This window comes from Fusarium proliferatum (genome assembly GCF_900067095.1).
Source record: "Fusarium proliferatum ET1 genome assembly, contig: FPRO_scaffold003, whole genome shotgun sequence".
Taxonomy (NCBI): domain Eukaryota; kingdom Fungi; phylum Ascomycota; class Sordariomycetes; order Hypocreales; family Nectriaceae; genus Fusarium; species Fusarium proliferatum.
The window spans coordinates 67,266-84,809 of record NW_022194792.1 but is presented as its reverse complement, the minus strand read 5'-3'; the positions used below and the strand labels follow the sequence as shown (position 1 = coordinate 84,809).

Below are 17,544 nucleotides of genomic sequence, written 5' to 3'. Positions count from 1 at the left end.
AAGGATGTGCTGGATCCCTCGGTAGGACTGGACCATTTGTATATAATAATACTTCCACCAGGTTGCAATGTACAAGGAATGTAAGATCTCCCTCCCCACTTCTCAAATGCAAGACTTGGAGGTAGTCAAAGCATTGGCTGTCCTCAAAGTCTGCAAACCCTTAGGTTATTTAGCAGCGGAGCTTAGCGCTAGTACCAGCAGCAGCGTTGAAGAAGCTCCAGGTCTCACCAGGGGCGAACTTCTGACCGTTGGCAGTAGGGTCGCCAACGTGGCCACCACCGTGTCCGATCCAGGTAACGGGCTTGCGGCTGCAGGTGTAAGAGGTTTTGACGTAGTTCTGGGCACCGGGGGAGGGGTCGTTAACCTGCTTCTGCTGGCAGCCGTTGGTGCCGATCCACTTGTCGCGGAGCTGGCGGCCCTGCTGAATGCTGAGAACGTTGTCGGCGGATCCGTGGATGTGGAGGTAAGAGACGGGAGTGTTGCCACCGTTGCAGCCGGAGAGGAGAGCACCAGAGATGACGGCGACAGCAGCGAAGTCGTCTATGATGAGTTAGTATATGACTTGGGATTTATGAGGATGATGACGTACTGGGTCGTGAGCAGGCGACACTGTGGCTCATGGCACCACCATAGCTGAATCCGGTAGCGAAAACTTGCTTCTCATCAATGCAGAGATTCTGCTTGGCAAAAGCAAGCATCTGATCAGTGAAGGTGATGTCCTCACCACCCTGGTTAGCCCAGCCAGCGTTGAGACCGTTGGGAGCGATGAAGATGGTAGAGTCGCCAGCCAAGTTGCGAAGACCATAGTAACCGCCCTGGACAACGTTGCCCATGTTTCCGCTGAGCCAGTGGTAGCCGAAGACGAGACGGTGGGGCTTGTTGTTCTGGTAGTTGTTGGGCAGCTGGAGGGTGTACTCGCGATTCTTGCCGTTGACCTGCATGGTCTTGACGCCGCTGGAGGGAGGCTGCTTGCCACAGCCAGCTGAGGCAGCGTCGCCGAGCCCAGCTGAGGCGAAGAGGGCGAGGGTGAGGGTGAGAAGAGACTTCATTGTGAACAAAAGGACCGAGCCTCTTCTTGGTGATTCCGGGTGGAGAAGAAGAAGAAGAAGAAGAAGGTGGTTGGTTCTGTCTAGCAGATCCTTGTGTGATGAAGAAGAATTAAATCTCTTAAAGGTGAAGAATTGAAGATTATTATATAGTTCTCGTATCGCTAGATGTTGCCCTGATTTCCAGCTGCCGAAGCTTCACCCGTGCCAGCCCTGAATACTCCTCACAAGGGGTTTCCCAAACCGGTCATCATGCACAGATCATTGTCATGCGCAGTCCAAACAAGTTCACCCGGTAGTCAATCCATTTCTCCAAACAGCCGACAATGTCCATCAATGATCGAATGAGGGATCCGGAGTCTGTGGGTCCGTGGGCTACATCCCCTGTCGCACTGAGACTTGCATGGGGATGTTTCGAAACAGCAATAGTTTCATTATTAGCCGGTAGATCATTTTCCATCAATTGCTGAGGAGGTCTGTTTCTTGGACGCTGGCACTTAAATTTCGCCTGCAATCATTGCCAAACAAGCGTAAAATTAGGAGTATTACCTTAAATCTTTCCAGAAAACTTGACATCCCATCGCAAGCTGCGTACCGTTTGGGCACTTGCCCCGAGCTGAATGCCTTGTTGGGCTTATCGATAAGCTGCCTCACTTCGGACAAGTTTTTCCTGATGGGGCGAGGCTGCAACGGGAGAATTGTTAAAGAACAGTGTGATGGCTATAGCATATTTGAAATGTATAACACGATCAAATTTACCAAATATGGTACTGGTGTTTTTCCGGAGCTCGTGTTGTGAGTCTATGCGCGCCTGTAGGAATTGAGTCTTTGAATGCACTGACAACAACGATCTACATACTGGATGCAAGTAAGTGCGGAGGTAAAAGGACTGCTACGTTAACATTTTGTCAATTTAACCGTTTCTTGGCAAAGAATTGGTAACAGCTGATAAAACGAGTATAGGGTGATTTTGGCAGTGTCTGTGAGAGAAGCAGTCCTCTTAAATATATAAATTCATTCTTGCTCCCGGGTAGAGCACGCAATCCCCCACATCCCGTGGCTTCGATGATAAGCCTTATCGTCGTCCCAACTATCTTATCAGCCATCATACAAGGAACAGTGGAATAGACTTTGACCTGGCATAAATGGGCCGATTGCGAAGCTGGGTTGACGTCCAAATCAAGAATGATTGACGTTTTTCCCGGCCCGTTGGACCGTTTCCCAAACCTGTTCCTGAAGCTGTTCTCGCTTCCCCACACTCTGAACTTATCCCATTCCAGAACGGAGTCTAGCCTCCGTTTGGTAGACCCCGTGATAGGCCGACTAGGGAGTTCAACACCAAGTCTGGCAGGTGTCCCATCTATAAACCAGGGGGGCTTGTTTTCCATGGCATCAGTCCCGCGGGAAAATTACCATGAACGAGCTTGAACGAGCAGGTTAGTTTATCCAGAGCTCCGGATGCAACCCTCGATTCCACCAAGGATTGCCGAGCTCAGTGGAGAACGCGACCCAAGCCCCAGGGTGATGACAAATGGTGTACTAACCTGCGTTTGTTTCAGAGTGACAGTAGCAGGGATTCATCTCACTTCGGTGTCTTGCGGTTCCAGCGTAGATAGCTGAGCTATGGCCAAGATGGTGGGAAATCCGTCGGCTCATGTTTAAAAAGCTCCGTTAGTCTGCAAGAAAGTGAGCCTTGCACTTGAGAAAAGGACCGACTATGTTCTCTGAATGTACGACAGCTTCATCGTAACTGGCCATCATTGTGAGTTGAGATGAATGAGCCCCAGATTGAGGCCTCGATATGTTCACGGAGAAACTTCCGTGGTTCAATTCGGTATAGCATGTGAATAAATTCTCCATTGAGAGATGAGTATAAAGGAAGGCATAAGATGTTGAGAATATAGTCCTTCATCAGATATTCAAATCAATAGTAACTCATTGCCTATCTTCTCGGAACAACCACTCTATCTTACAACAAGCTCACAATGAAGGGCTCTCTTGTCTTCCTCGCCGGGCTTTTCGCCCCCTTTGCCCTCGCCCAGTCTCTCTGCGACCAGTACTCTTACTACGCCAACGGCGGCTACGAGTTCAACAACAACCGCTGGGGTCAGAGTTCTGGCTCTGGTTCTCAGTGCACTTACATCGACTGGTCCAACAGCAACGGCGCCGGATGGCACGTTGACTGGACCTGGTCCGGCGGCCAGGACAATGTCAAGGCGTATCCCAACTCTGCTCTCCAGATTGGCACCAAGCGCATAGTCAGCTCCATCAGCAACATGCAGTCTGCTGCTGCTTGGTCCTACAGCGGCACCAACGTTCGCGCCAACGTTGCCTACGATCTCTTCACGGCTGCTGACCCTAACCATGTTACCTACAGTGGTGACTATGAGCTTATGATCTGGTGAGTCCCCCTGACTAACATCGGATATTGCAGAGGGACTAATACGCTTCGGGATAGGCTCGGCCGATATGGCAACGTCCAGCCTATTGGATCTAAGCAGACCACCGTCACCATTGAGGGTCGCAGCTGGGACCTCTGGGTGGGCATGAACGGTAGCATGAAGGTCTTCAGCTTCGTCGCCGCCAGCCCTGTCAACAACTTCAACTCTGATGTCAAGCAATTCTTCAACTACCTTGCCAACAGCCAGAACTATCCCGCCAGCAAGCAGTATCTCCTCAGTATGTACCTCTGTACTCTACGTGAATTCATTGACTAACATTGCAACTACAGCGTTCCAATTCGGTACTGAGCCTTTCACGTAAGTTAACCTTGCTTCGTCTCGACAGACACATACTAACTAGTCAATAGTGGAAGCAATGCTAAGCTCACCGTCACCAACTTCAATGCCCACGTCAACTAAATTGCAGGATCAATCAACTCTCGGGTGAAATAAATAAGGGCGTCTACACTTCTATGTTATATATTTTATTCTTACATATCACACTCAATAGCAGGCTATCGTAACTTCTTTGAACTGTTCACTGTGCTCGTATTTGCACACCTGACACTATTAACAATCCAAGTAAACCGCTTGAGGATTGTCAGCACATCTCAATCATTGATAGGGCCTTGGATTCTAGTGAACTTACCGTTGGCGTAAAGAGAATATGAATCAGCGTTGTAAAGACAAGACAGAGGATCCAAAGCAGTAGAGTTCTCATAGCCATAAGCATAATCCTGAGTTGAAACCTCCTGCTCATACACGGCTCTAGCATGCGTCATCTCGTGGATTGTCGTGGTGGCGTGGTCCTGCTTATGGCACTTTTGCGGTAGAGGAGGCAGCGTATCGTAGAACAGCGGACACATGGTGACATAGCCGTTGACCCAGGTGGTGTAAGCGATCAAGGGACCATCGCTCTCACAGTACCCAATTTCATCTCTGCAAAAGACCCGTGTGTTACCACTATCTGAAGTGGAACACTCTTCAGCAACGGCGAGGAGCCGGCCGGTCACGTGCTCACGAGCCGTGGTCTCGTTCGACTTGAAGTACTCGACGAACCTCGCGGAGTGAACGTCAGATGCATCTTTCGCTGCAGCCCGGGCAAGAGTTTCGCAGTTCTTCACACCATTGGCAGTGAGCTCGAGTTTATCAGCAGTGCAGGAGTCTCCTTGCAGGATGGTACGCTTGGATGCTTTTTGCTTTGCCTCAGCTGATGAAGCTTTGGTGATCTTTATCGGTAGAGCCGGGGACTTGAAGGAAACAGAAATTGGCTTGCTAGATTCCTTTGAAGTAAGAGGGATACTACCCTCAGCATATACAGAGTATATACCAGCCTTCAGGTCGTACATGGTAGATAAGTCAACAGTTCGAAAGATAGAAGACCCGGCTTTGAGCGTCTCAAAGTGCTTGGCCACGAGTCCATCATAGTAGAGGCTCAGCTCAATGCCCATGAAAGATGCCTCATTTCCTGTCTCATGTTAGTAGATTGGCTTCTGGGTTCGGAGGATAACGTACCGCTCTCAGCCACCAGAGACAGTTTCTTGACAGGTCGCTCATCAAGAATTGTACCAATTTTGAGGAGATTCAGATCAGTATGTCCGTCGTTCCTGATAGATACATTGACCTGAGCCGATTGTCCAGATACAGGCTCCAGAGAGACGGTCAAGGCCTTAGGGTTTCGCGTATGCCTATAGCGAGGCAAGTGCGCTTGAACGCCAGATGCAAGATAGGCCACGAAAGCCAGTGTCGGACAGAAGCGCATCTTGGAATCGAGAATGAAGAGAGGGAAGATTGTGTAGATTTTGAGCTTAGCTGATCATGCTTTAATATGTCAAAGGGGAAATGGCAGCGCTCGAGCCCCTTATACGGAGCTTTTCCCAGAACAGAAATGAACTCCCCGCCAAGAGTCGTGATACGAGGTCGAACCCTGTCAACATGGTTACATTGTAGCACGAGTCATCCTACGTGCCTATTAAAATTCCAGATGAAGAAACTCAACGCTCATCATATAATAGACATGTTCAAAGTATAATTATCTTAGTATGTTCCCAGTTTGTTGCAACATGTAGTCAAAACTTGATAAGAACCATGCTTTCAATGTAATCCCTTGCTCCTTCAGCATTATCATCTATGGGGCCGACTGCAGCCTATGAGGACAAGCTTTAGGCTGAGAACACAGGTGATGAATGAGAGCACGACATTGGAACCCAAGTGGTGTATTGCAACTAAACTGACTACATCATTGAGACGAGGGATTAAACACCATAGGTAGCTAAACAAAGTCAAAGGTGAAAACTAACTAAGATTACTCATAGACATCCTCGGAGCCCTGCCATCTCAACCCAGACTCTCTCTGTGCATCTTCGAGAGACCAGTGGTGCTGAGCCATTGTCGGAACCATTTTCCGAAAATCAGGAAGACAAAAACAAAGAGATTGTTAATAGTCAATGCTCCACAAAAGATGCCTGCAAAGACCTTAATATAACCCTCGGCCTGGACCCAGTCAATTACTTTGTAACCAAAGGCGAAAGAGATAGACATTTTGCCAATGTTCATCGCAATCAGCATCTCAGGCATCTTGGACTCATAAGAGTCCATAGCATATGCGAGCGTGTAAGTGAGATAGAAGAAAGCTCCTGTAGAAGTCATATTAGTGCTTGCACCCTTATTAATGCCATCTCGTCACACATACCGAACTGGAACATCCCCACAGCAAAGACAAGTCCGAACCAATGCATGTGGTTTCCTGCACTATATCCATACAGGATAAGTGCTGCTGGGGATATGAAGAAGACAATCGCTAGACACCAGAGGCGGTACTCAGCTTCATGAATATTATTATTCTTACGCGTAAGCCAAGCGGAGACTCGATCCGGGACGCTACTAAAGGGTCCTGCTGCTAATAAATAGCCAGTGAATGCTGATATTGCCACGAGGCCGGTATTCTCCTGGTTTCATATTTAGTATCAGGCCATTCATCCAAAGCGCGGTCGGAACAACAAGTTCACTAGAGGGTATCTTACAATTGGCCAGGAGTATGGAGGAGCGGCCACAATGCTTGGGAAAGTTGAAGTGAAGGCGAGACCAGCAAGCCCAATGACCATCCCTATACTAAGTTAGTCGATGTTTTTATTTCTGAGCAAGTACTAACCATAGGTAGAGCAGACCCAGAACACTTGGGGTACAATGAGGTAAGTGAAAGATCGGATCTAGAAGTCTTCTGTTAGTGCTTAGTCTCTTACATTCCCTGTTCATGGGTCTTACCATCATCATGAATACCTGGGTATCGGGGTCCGTCTTTCCGAAGATCCTGCACTGCTCCAAGTAGGACTTCCTCGGTGGAACTGTTACAGACTCCTCAAGCCTAGATTCCATGCACTCCGAAGTTGCTTGGGGCTCGTCTTTGGTGGAATCAGCGTCAGTCGGTTGTTGGCCGGAGGGTGAAGGAGGTTGACGTTCCTCCAGGTACATTGTCTCCTCAAAAAAGGCAAGAGTGGCGAGGAAGAGTACACATCCGAGAGCGAATTCTATCCAGAAGAATAGATTATACGACAACCCACTGGACAACATGTAACTAGCAGCAGTAGCACTTAGAGAGCCAGTTGCAAGTGCAACTTTTGACTCTACATGTCAGTGGTGACGGTTTCGGAGATAAAGCTGAATGGCTAAAAGGAGTAGTAATACTTACAGGTATACCAGCCCAAGGCTTTTCCTCGTTCGTGGAAAAAGAAGACGTCGGCCACAGCTTGTGCTGGTAATGCTTCGCAAACTGATGAGCCGAAGCCATGAACCATTCGGAAGCCCATCAGGACATTGTATGATTTGGACAGAGCACAGCCTAGCAGGCCACCGCAGAACTTTCACATATATCAGTCATAATGCTTTCTGTCTTACGAGGCTTGGAACTCACGACAATGATCGAGATTAGCATTGTGGGTCTGCGGCCGACTTTCTGGTACATAGGAACGAAAATAAGGGAGCCTGCTCAGACAAAAACCAGAGTCCTGACATTAGCAGTGTTCCTGATTTCAGTAGACTGTTCTTACCCAATCCGAAGAGAAGATTTGGATTATTCACCAGCTGCGATGTTTGACTGGGTGTTTTACCAAACTGCTGGGCGAGGACGTTGACATAGACACTTGGGCCGATCAAGGCGCCGTTGGCTAGAAAGGAGTACATGGAGACGAGGAACAGGATCAAGTATTTCTTTCTTTGGGTCCACTAATAGAAAGTGGTCATTATTTTCGTCTTTATCGTCGTTGCAGTTTGACAAGAGATGGTACATACGTTGAGTGGATCATTTGGGTCGGCGGAGGGAGTTGGTGTTAGAGAAAGACCGTATGCAGTTTTACTGTCGTCTAAACATCTGTTGACTTCAAACTCTATATGATGTGCTCTGAAGATTGGTTCATACCTGTAACCTTCATATCAATGGTGCCAGGCACCTTTGGTTCTTCAATGCCACTAGGTTGTGTTAGAGTCGGATTATGCTTCAAGCACGTAATCTAGTGATGGGTGTTAGACATGCCTTGTGCTCTCATGTTGTCGATGCATTTTGTTGTATATAGAGTTCACTTCTTGCCTAAATAGCAGCAAAACTGGAGGTAAGAGATGAGATGGAATGGAGTTATTATTCTTTTCTGCACATATTTATATTAATGACGCGGCTCCTATATAAGTAAAGAGATATCAGTGCCTCTCAGCCATAAGGGGAGAGCCTAGCCACTAGCACCATAGGCTCCCAATCGCCGGTGTTAGCTTAGAAGTCTGGGGAAACAAGGTTTGAGTAATTCATGTGGAATGGTTGAACCTTCTCCGCAATATTGAGACGATTAAGCTTTAGCCAAGGGTATTCGGGACAGTAGAGGCTTGATGCCGAGGGTCGCAGAGGAGCGATACCTGACGCGGAATAGCTCCCGAGGCAGTTTTTCCTTTTTGAGACATCAATAATGAGTAACAAGGATACCTGCAGAGTTGGGACCTCCACGATCTACCGGAAATCGGAAATCATAAGAAGAGAATGCGGGGAGGGAATGCGGGGAAAGATCTTGAATAGCGGCAGCTAGTAAATAGTTATTGTTGCATTACAGTCCATTCACGCGACAAAATGTATAGTTGATGGCACTACGTTAACCAGGACGCGTTCCAGAGTATAAACTTCACAAAAAATTGATAATTTAGATCTTCTCTTGTATTTCTGATACTAATATCGTTGCAAGGTAACATGAGTACTGGGCCCCCTTCCTGTTTGATTTCTGTGCCAGGTTTTAAATCATCTTTTGGGGCCCTTATCCTGATACCTTGTACTTACCAGCACTAAGGCTCGAACCGGGCATGTGATTAATTCCTAAGTTCTGGTAGAAGTATGCGGAAGCATAGCCTTGGTTCCTTGAAACACCGGCTTAGGAGAGGTGGCCTTGGACTCATAAGCGGCACTTGCTGAGATTCCGGAAGAGGATTCGAATCTGGGTTTGCGGTTTTCCGGGATACCGGATATTCTTCCAGCAAGATGCTCCATAGTGCTAGTTCCACGTAGGCAAAGCCGAGCCAATAACGAATTTTGAGTAGCATTCTGGGGAAAACGAAAAGGATGCGTCAGTCTTATGCATGTAACTCAAGGAGAGACTGAATCGGCAATTCAGTACGGTACTTGTCCAGCTTGATAAAGGACAAGCTATAGTCTTTACGTGCTTTGGCTATATATAAATTGTCGTCGTTGACATCCAATTTATACATTTCTGACAGACCCCTTTAATCTCTTCAATACATCTTTTCAACACCTTGAATACATTAAATATGCCGCAAGTTACTCACGGGAACGACGGAGAAACCTTTTTCGGCCTCCCCTCGGCATGGAGGCAGGCCATGGAATTTTCCCAGCATGGTATGCCAGGCCGATTCGAGAGCGAGGTCGCTGATATGGTGGTCTTTGGAGAAATACCGAAGGAGATCAATGGCACCTTCTACCGTATGATGATCGATCCTCTATACCCCTTGATGCCCAATAATCCCGCTATTGAGGGTGATGGCAATATCTGTGCGCTGCGTATTCAAGATGGCCGTGTCGACATGAAGAATAAATATGTCGAAACAGAGCGCCTCAAATTAGAACGGCAGGCCAAGAAAAGACTCTTTGGTCTCTACCGAAATCCCTTTACACACCATCCCTGCGTACGCGCAGCCATTGAATCTACAGCAAACACAAATGTGATTTACTGGGCTGGGCGACTTCTTGCTCTTAAGGAAGTGGCCCAACCATATGAGATTCACCCCGATACACTCCATACTCTCGGATTCGACCCCTTTGTCTTTCCGGGGAAAACATTTTCTGCTCATCCAAAAGTCGATCCATTCACCAATGAGCTGGTCTGCTTCGGCTATGAAGCAAAGGGCTTAGCTACAAAGGATATTGTAATCTACTCGCTCGATCAAATTGGAAACATCAAAGACGAGCAGTGGATCGAAGCGCCTTGGTGTGCGTTTATCCATGACTGTGCCATAACCGCTAATTACATTATTCTTGTTCTGTGGCCATTTGAGGCCCACCTGGATAGAATTGAGTCTGGCGGTCAACACTGGCTCTTCAGCTATGATCGTCCTGCGACATTCATTGTAGTGCCAAGAAGGCCTGGCGCTCTGCCATCGGGTTGGAGCAAGGGCGAGTCACGGGTCTATCACTGGGAAAACTCTGTTGCCATACATACCGCTGGGTCTTGGGAAGATGAGGATGGGAAACTCTACTTTGAAAGCTCTCGTGTTTTCTACAACACCCTTCCCTGGTTTGAGCCCCCAGGAGAGCCCGACATGAAAGATCTGAAAGCCGATTATGTTCGCTGGGAGATCGACATCAACCAGCCAACGGGGACAAAGGTGAAAGATCCTCAAGTTATACTTGATCTCCCGAGCGAGTTTGCGCGCATTGATGAAAGGTTTCTCACGCGTACGTACGACCGCATGTTCGTGCCAGTCTTGCTACCCCATCGGCCAAATACTGCACCGCCAGTTGTACCGCTATGCCTCAATGGTTATGTCATGCTTGAGAAAGGCATTGACCGACGTACCTTCTTTGATCCAGGGCCTCATGCCGCCGCCGAAGAACCAATCTTTATACCTCGTTCTGAGAGTGCTACAGAAGGAGATGGGTGGGTGTTGGCCATGGTGCAGAGAACGGACGTCAACCGTAGCGACCTGATCGTGTTGGATACTAGACACTTTGAGAAGCCCGTCGCTGTTATCCAACTGCCATTCCGGACTAAGAACCAGATTCACGGCAACTGGGTAGACAGTAAAGAGCGCCATGGGCAGATACTACCATTGGTTAGATAAGGCATATATTATGCAAGTAGGGTAGCTATTCCGGATCATAACACACGAGACCAAATCAGTAGCCATTTTTATATGTGATGAATGATGTCTTCCATACACTGTGAAAGCTCTCGTGCTTAGTCAAGTTTATTCTTCCTTTGCCTTCATCATTCTTTCAGTATACTCCTTACCAGCCTTTATCCACCATGCGCCAATCAGTATTGCTAGACCGCCGACGACAACACAGGTATAGTTCATGTTCGCAACCTCGACAGGCATAACGTAAGGGAAGGAGAAGAAGATGATGGCAAATGTCAGCCAGCAAACTGTCACGGTGTTGACAATGGGCCCTATGGTTGGACCCATATGGAATACACCCTTGTGCATGTTCTTCCTACCAGTTAACAGATTGGTAAGAATTGGGAACATATAGGATATGTTGTTGATGGTGACGGCCGTTCCAAGTAGAGAGTTGAATGCGGTCGATGAGCCAAGATACAAACAGCCCAGAGCAGCGATAACTGCCGTGACTGCAAGCTGCGAATTGAAAGGGATCTTGAGGCTTGGGTGGACCTTGGACCAGCTGAAGTATGATTAGTAATGGACCTCTCCAGTCGGATGACCGGAGACTTACATCTTGGAGAGCGGAATAGCTCCGTCGCGAGAGAAGGCCCAGAAGATCCGGCCAGTGCTGAGCTGGGAGCTGATCACGCAGGGACCGAGGGCAATGAATAGGATGAACAAAAGACCGAACGCACCGCCAGTCTTCTGGGTCACCTGGCGGAACAGCTCTGCAAGCGGCATGCCGGTGTTGCCGGATGTCAGCTGGTCGAAGTCCTGAATCGAAAACATGAGACTGATGAGGTACGTGAGGCCAGTGCAGAACGCGATGACCAAGGTAATAGCGATGGCTAGGGGAGCATTCTTCGAAGGCTGCTTTCAGTCAGTTCACGCTCATAAATCTTCAAGGATTAGCAAAACATACGTTGGGCATCTCTTCTGTGATATGCGTCACACCATCAAGACCGCCAAGAGAGTACAGAGGATTCACCAGGCCAGTGATGAAGCAGATGGCATTATTGTTCCACCCAGTCGTGTTGATCCAAGTCCTGAACACAAATTCGGGATCGCGGTGCGTCGGGGCGCATGCAACCACAGTAATCAGCACAACGAGCCAACCGATCTGTAAATAGAAAAGCGAAAACTTGTTCAAGGCGGGGATGATCTTGTTGCCGAACATGACAACGCCAGCGGTGAGCAAGTTCAACCCTTGGTAGACGATAAAAGTCTGCCAGGCCTTGATCTCGAGGTCCGATATATACAGAGCGATCAATGCCATGAGGATTTGTGCGTAGATGATGTTTGTTGATGCAGTGGTGAAGATCCCTGACCTGTCAGTGGATGAAACTCTCTTTTTCTGCCATCACTTACAGCCAAGAACACTGAACCAACCAGTCAGGAAGCTCAGAATGCCAGTTGCTCTCCTTGGAGCCACAGCCGCAATCCAATGATACATGCCGCCCTCGGTAGGGTAAGACGACACAAACTCGGCAAGTGACGCTCCAAGAAAACATTGCAGAATTGTCACGAGGATAAAGCCATAGATAACTGCACCAGGACCTCCAGCTCCAATCTCGGTGATGAGACCAAGACCCAACCCCGTCCATGAGATGGTCGTCGTGGAGGCCAGGCCGATCAGACTCAGGGTACTGAAATGTCGATTGAGTTCTTGGGTATGACCTGATTGCAAGAGTTAGTATGACCAGCCACTCGAAATAGTGGTTGCAATTTGTTTGACGAACCCATTTGCGCCAGACGAAGTTCATCAGCGTTTATTTCGGCTTTCGTCTCCGAAATATCCAGACTCCGCTTCATGCTGGATATACCTTGATTGTCTGATGCAGCCATTGCCGTTGAGCTGAGTTGTGATCTGCTGGCTCAATCTGTTCTTTGTAATATCGCAGCTGCAATACCAACGTTATGACTTCCGGGGTCACGCGAGATATAAGCATATTCATACCCTAGCATGTTATCTTAATTCTCGAACGATAGCTTATCGGGTAGTCGGCACAACGCACGCTCACATGTTGTGTAAGCATTGCGATATGCACGTCCCCGGTTTAGAACGGGTCTATGTAACCCCATATTTCGAGTCTCTCCAATCGCGGAGACAAGTCGGATACAAGTGCGATAATACAGATGCACAATCAACGGCCAACTGCGGACCGGTTCGGCTAAAGCACCGGTGAAGACCGAGTGCGAGACCTGATTAGATAGGATATCTTGGACTAAGAGATCGGCTTTGTGAGCCAGATAAGGCCTTAGTCCACGCGGGGTAACCAGCACCTCCACATGGTTCATGTACTAGCATCGGGGAACCGAGCTAGGGTTATCATTTGCGATACGTGGAAATTGGAAGGTCTGAACTCGAAGATGTTGATCGGCAGACTCTCGCATGACATGATGCCGAACTCGGCATTCATGGTAGATTAGGGCCAACAACTCGCGCAACTAGTTTCCTTGTATATTAACATGTCTTATAACATGGCACTGTGTCCTCGCACCTCTTCTGTCTCTATCCACTCCTACAGGTTGGCACAGAGTTGCAGTCATGCGTTTCTACTCCTTCATCAGCCTTGCAGCTCTTGCAGTCAGCCATGGAGATGCTGCAGGTAGCTACGTCAAGTCCATGTCACCAAATGCCCAACAGCTCTTCACTGAGTCAATGGAATGGATGGACACATTCTACGACAAGAAGGCAGGTTACCTGTACGACTTCAGCGCATCTGTAGCCCTCCGGCATGAAACGCGTAGTTCAGTCTGGTACGCATTTGGTCTGTTGGCGAGAAACGAGGGGTCTGATGCTGCTGAGGCTGAGAAGATCATCAAAAACACCATTGATGCTCAGTACAAGGTCCCTGCTGACGAATGGTACGTTCAGCAGCTAATGGCGTAACTGGTTCAGCTCTGACAGTGCTCTAGGTACGGCGACTATCAGCAAGAGCCGGAAGAACCTTACGTTGGTAGCCCAGCTTATCCTCCCAAGATCTACGGTAGCTGGGACCCCAACTGGCGCGGTTTTGTTGGAACGACGTTGGTAATGTGCATGGAAGAGTTTCCCCACTTGCTCAGCAAGAGCACACAGAATCTGATTCTGCACTCTCTACATAACGCGACCAAGGGCGATGAGTACCGTTTCGGCCACCTCGATAAGACCAAGGATAACCTTTACCCTTCTTATAGTAACCCTGTAAGTACTTCCAACTCTGGCGTTCCACTTTCTGTATGTGCTCTAACCACTGTTGACTGTAGTCCATTATGCGTGCCTTTGTTTCTGGTTGGACCGGCCGTCGCCTGAATGATAGAAACATGACTGTTGGTGGCGAAAAGTACGCTCAAGATATCATTGACCTCTTCAACAAGCACAACACCCTCTCTGAGTTCAATTCGGGTACCTATACCGGTGTATCTCTCTTTGGCCTTATTCTATGGAGCAAGTATTTGCCCAAGGATTCTGTCATGACTAAGAATGGGCCACGAATGGTTGAAAGAACGTGGGATGCTGTTTCCCAGCTGTGGCACCCTGGTATGAAAAACATAGCTGGTCCCTGGGATCGAGCTTACGGTTACGATATGAACCGCTACCTTAGCTTGATGGCTTTGTGGTTCTGGACTTTGACTGGAAAAGAGAGCTCTTCCCTGACTTCTCACGTATGCAATACCTTCTATTTACTTTTGATATGATACTGATACAGTTGCCGCAGCCTCAAGTCATGTCGCATATGGCTGACTACGCCTGGGCGCCTCTTTTCGCAGCTCTAGATAAGACGCACCAGAAGCTCATCCCGAAGAAGACACTCCGCAAGCTCTCAAAGTTCCAGGGGGAACATACCTTTACGGGAAGCGCTTACTACCCTCCCTTCGATACCGCGTCGCGTAACATTACTACATGGTTATCCGAAGATCTTACTATCGGCGCCGAGTCCTACGACGAGATTGTTATTGGGGGTCCATCGCAATCCCAGGGGTCTTTCAACCCCGCAGTGGTGCAGTGGAATACTGGAAACGAGATCTCTTTCATTTCTGTATGAACCCCGAGTTTTCTCCCAGAAGCACAAAGCTAACGAATTCTCCAGCTATACCCAACCGAGATGGCTCTCCAATCGAGCGTGAAACCCGGCAAGCTCAGCTTGTCCTACCCTTACGGCAATGCCAGTTCTGTCTTCACCTTTGTCGTCGGTACCTTTGAGAAGAAGCGTACTGTCGCTAGCTGGGCTGACGTCCAAGGTCTAGAGGTGAAGGTCTCCGGCAACATCAACTCGACTTATGCCCTATCTTTTGCTGGTGGCTACGGTGGAGCGGACAGTCTCATTCGGGATTTCGAGTTTTGGAACTTCACATACACGATGCCTTCCGACTTCCAGGGAGTGCCTTCTGTCGAGCTTGATTTCAAGCTCATTTAGGTTCAGTTTACAGTAGATCATCATAAGAAGAGCCTGTATAGAAGAGGATCAATAATAAAAATAATCCCTCAAAATGTAGTATCGTGAACAAATCAACGTTGACTATAATACGCTATCATCGTGCCAGTCTGTTGACTAAATCTGTTTCTCCAGATCAATGGGTATTGGCTAAAGAGTTGCTGAGCCTAATTCAACAAACTCGAACTTACAGCATCCACAAGCCGGCGTCCCATATATCATCTTCCCAATGATCATATCGCGCTCCACCACAATACCGATACCATCAGGGACATTCTCATCATAAAGCAACCCAGGGATTCTATAAACTTGGGCTACGTCTGGGGTAGGCTCTCCCCACATGACCAGTCGGAACACAGACCGCCGCCCACAAATCTTACATCTGATCTGACTGATGCCTTCCATTGGTGTACTGTACTCTCGCAGGAACCAATCTGCTTCTCCTGCTGCAAGCTCCAGCCGTGACTCCCGTGCGAGCTTGCCTTCCTTGCTCAGCTTCAAGACCCTAATCAACTTCTTCGCAATCTCTAATCTCTGCTGAGTTACCTCTTGCCCTGGTTTTACCTCCAACAACGGCCCGTACTTTTTCAAATGTCCCTGTATCTTATCCAGGTCATACTTAACTGTTGAAGAAGAGAAATTTACTGTCTTTACGTCTTTCCATTCCATGTTGTATGCTTTCTCTTCGCTCCGGGGGAATATGCGATCCATAGCTTCACATAGAGCTTGTGGATCCTGGCCACTAGCCCGGACTACCTTGGATAAAACATAGTCCACGACCGATTCCGCATCTCCTCCGAAGTTGTAGTACTCAAAAGTCTCAATGACGCCAACCGTTTGGAGTTTGGGCTGGATCTTGCCGTCCCGAATAACTGACTGAGAGGTCGCTTTCCTATGACATCTGCCCATATCCCAGAGCTTCCATGTTCCTGTCGAGTATCCACGCAGCCACGGTGCTCGAGGGTCCGTTTCTTCACCTGGCGACGGGATGAACAATAAGGGGGAGTGATCGCCCTGTTGCAGCGCATATGTCGCGAGAGAAAAGAAGTATACAAAGCGATTCTCGATGAGAACAAGAGGATCTTGCTCCGGTCGGAAATTAAGCATCTTTCCTAGAGCCAAGAAGTAGTCTCTTGTATACTGACACCTCCTATGACCTAGAATTCCGATTGCCCACCCAAGAGTTCTATGCATATCGTGCTCATTCTTCCATGCCTCCATATCTATCCATGAAGTCATCCTTTTTAGAGTCGTATTTTGCTTCCATATGTCCTCTGTGACAATCGAATTGCTTCGTTTCTTGACCCATTTTGAGTGCGCAGTGTCTAGATGATGACATACATCCCTGGCATAAGCATCACAAACCGTGTAATCCTCGGTGAGAATGAGGACATCATTGCTCTGAATGTACTCCAGTGTCACCCACATGCGATCGAACCATCGAGACCGAATAATGGCTGCAAGATCAACGATAAATTTATCGTAGGAAGAATCCTTGACCTGGCCTGAGAGATGGGTTGCCCTGACGTCGTCCAGATGGATCAATGTTTTCGCGGCATGGTTATATATTTCCGGTATCAGAAGGAGGAGCCGTTGCTGAACCTCGGGGCGCCATTGCGGAACGCTCAAGTAGTCATGCCAGACTTCGCAACCGGGAAACTTAGCGGTAAGCGCAAGGAGGGTCTTGGATGTTATTTGGTAAACCAGCCTAGAAACGTCAATGCTCTCTAGACGCAGGTCCTGCGCGGTGGCTACCGTGGGGTGCCAGGCATGAGAAATGGGGACATAGTTGACTCTTTTAGCCTTTATACAAGACATATGTCTGTTCAATATTCTCAGATTCCATGGTGATACTGGCTCCTGAGTAATATCAATGACGGACGGTTGTGAGTTACTGGTTCCAGCGGTTATGGTTCGTATCGGAGGTTCCCCGTCGGGAAGGAAATGTTTTCCACATGATACGCAATCAGAGTCAAGGCCGGTGCCCCATACGTATGATAGGAATGAAGACTGGGGGGTCTGTCGCGATTCGCTGCGGACATGGAATGTCACGCTAGGCTCCGGTGGTAGAGCTAGGGAAGCAGTGCTATCCTCGCGTTTCCTCTTGAGATCTGCAGTGTTTGGTGCGATATTGAGAGTAGTTGAGCCACTGGCAATGCCATCGGCAATGTTCTCGCTCATGTCAGGTGCATTGAGTATGATTCAGAGAAAGGGCTTGAGCTAACTGCCAGGCTGAGCCAATGGGACGGAGTGGCACGGGAAAATTGCTGG

The 17,544-nt window shown here is 48.4% G+C and overlaps 8 protein-coding genes across 8 annotated transcripts; 3 read left to right on the top strand and 5 right to left on the bottom strand.

Annotated features, from left to right (window-relative positions):
- Positions 1-169: 169 nt before the first annotated feature.
- FPRO_07198 (uncharacterized protein) lies at positions 170-1,049 on the bottom strand (the record flags this gene model as incomplete). Its single annotated transcript, XM_031227803.1, has 2 exons — positions 170-540; positions 590-1,049. The coding sequence occupies 2 exons, from the start codon at positions 1,047-1,049 to the stop codon at positions 170-172; spliced, it is 831 nt and encodes a 276-aa protein (XP_031078204.1).
- A 1,982-nt stretch (positions 1,050-3,031) lies between these two features.
- Positions 3,032-3,907, top strand: FPRO_07199 (putative endoglucanase I precursor; the record flags this gene model as incomplete). Its single annotated transcript, XM_031227802.1, has 4 exons — positions 3,032-3,447; positions 3,505-3,725; positions 3,778-3,805; positions 3,856-3,907. The coding sequence occupies 4 exons, from the start codon at positions 3,032-3,034 to the stop codon at positions 3,905-3,907; spliced, it is 717 nt and encodes a 238-aa protein (XP_031078203.1).
- A 191-nt stretch (positions 3,908-4,098) lies between these two features.
- FPRO_07200 (uncharacterized protein) lies at positions 4,099-5,249 on the bottom strand (the record flags this gene model as incomplete). Its single annotated transcript, XM_031227801.1, has 2 exons — positions 4,099-4,955; positions 5,003-5,249. 2 exons carry the CDS (start codon positions 5,247-5,249, stop codon positions 4,099-4,101), a joined length of 1,104 nt encoding a protein of 367 aa, XP_031078202.1.
- A 575-nt stretch (positions 5,250-5,824) lies between these two features.
- Positions 5,825-7,666, bottom strand: FPRO_07201 (uncharacterized protein; the record flags this gene model as incomplete). Its single annotated transcript, XM_031227800.1, has 8 exons — positions 5,825-6,123; positions 6,180-6,435; positions 6,511-6,593; positions 6,639-6,696; positions 6,752-7,101; positions 7,176-7,344; positions 7,398-7,468; positions 7,534-7,666. The coding sequence occupies 8 exons, from the start codon at positions 7,664-7,666 to the stop codon at positions 5,825-5,827; spliced, it is 1,419 nt and encodes a 472-aa protein (XP_031078201.1).
- A 1,617-nt stretch (positions 7,667-9,283) lies between these two features.
- Positions 9,284-10,813, top strand: FPRO_07202 (uncharacterized protein; the record flags this gene model as incomplete). The annotated part of the gene is made up of 1 exon (XM_031227799.1): positions 9,284-10,813. One exon carries the CDS (start codon positions 9,284-9,286, stop codon positions 10,811-10,813), a length of 1,530 nt encoding a protein of 509 aa, XP_031078200.1.
- A 126-nt stretch (positions 10,814-10,939) lies between these two features.
- Positions 10,940-12,700, bottom strand: FPRO_07203 (putative choline transporter Hnm1; the record flags this gene model as incomplete). The annotated part of the gene is made up of 5 exons (XM_031227798.1): positions 10,940-11,375; positions 11,427-11,725; positions 11,778-12,178; positions 12,224-12,532; positions 12,595-12,700. 5 exons carry the CDS (start codon positions 12,698-12,700, stop codon positions 10,940-10,942), a joined length of 1,551 nt encoding a protein of 516 aa, XP_031078199.1.
- A 703-nt stretch (positions 12,701-13,403) lies between these two features.
- Positions 13,404-15,255, top strand: FPRO_07204 (related to OrfH-unknown, trichothecene gene cluster; the record flags this gene model as incomplete). The annotated part of the gene is made up of 5 exons (XM_031227797.1): positions 13,404-13,723; positions 13,775-14,042; positions 14,105-14,503; positions 14,557-14,877; positions 14,929-15,255. 5 exons carry the CDS (start codon positions 13,404-13,406, stop codon positions 15,253-15,255), a joined length of 1,635 nt encoding a protein of 544 aa, XP_031078198.1.
- A 168-nt stretch (positions 15,256-15,423) lies between these two features.
- Positions 15,424-17,454, bottom strand: FPRO_07205 (uncharacterized protein; the record flags this gene model as incomplete). The annotated part of the gene is made up of 1 exon (XM_031227796.1): positions 15,424-17,454. The coding sequence occupies one exon, from the start codon at positions 17,452-17,454 to the stop codon at positions 15,424-15,426; it is 2,031 nt and encodes a 676-aa protein (XP_031078197.1).
- Positions 17,455-17,544: the final 90 nt, after the last annotated feature.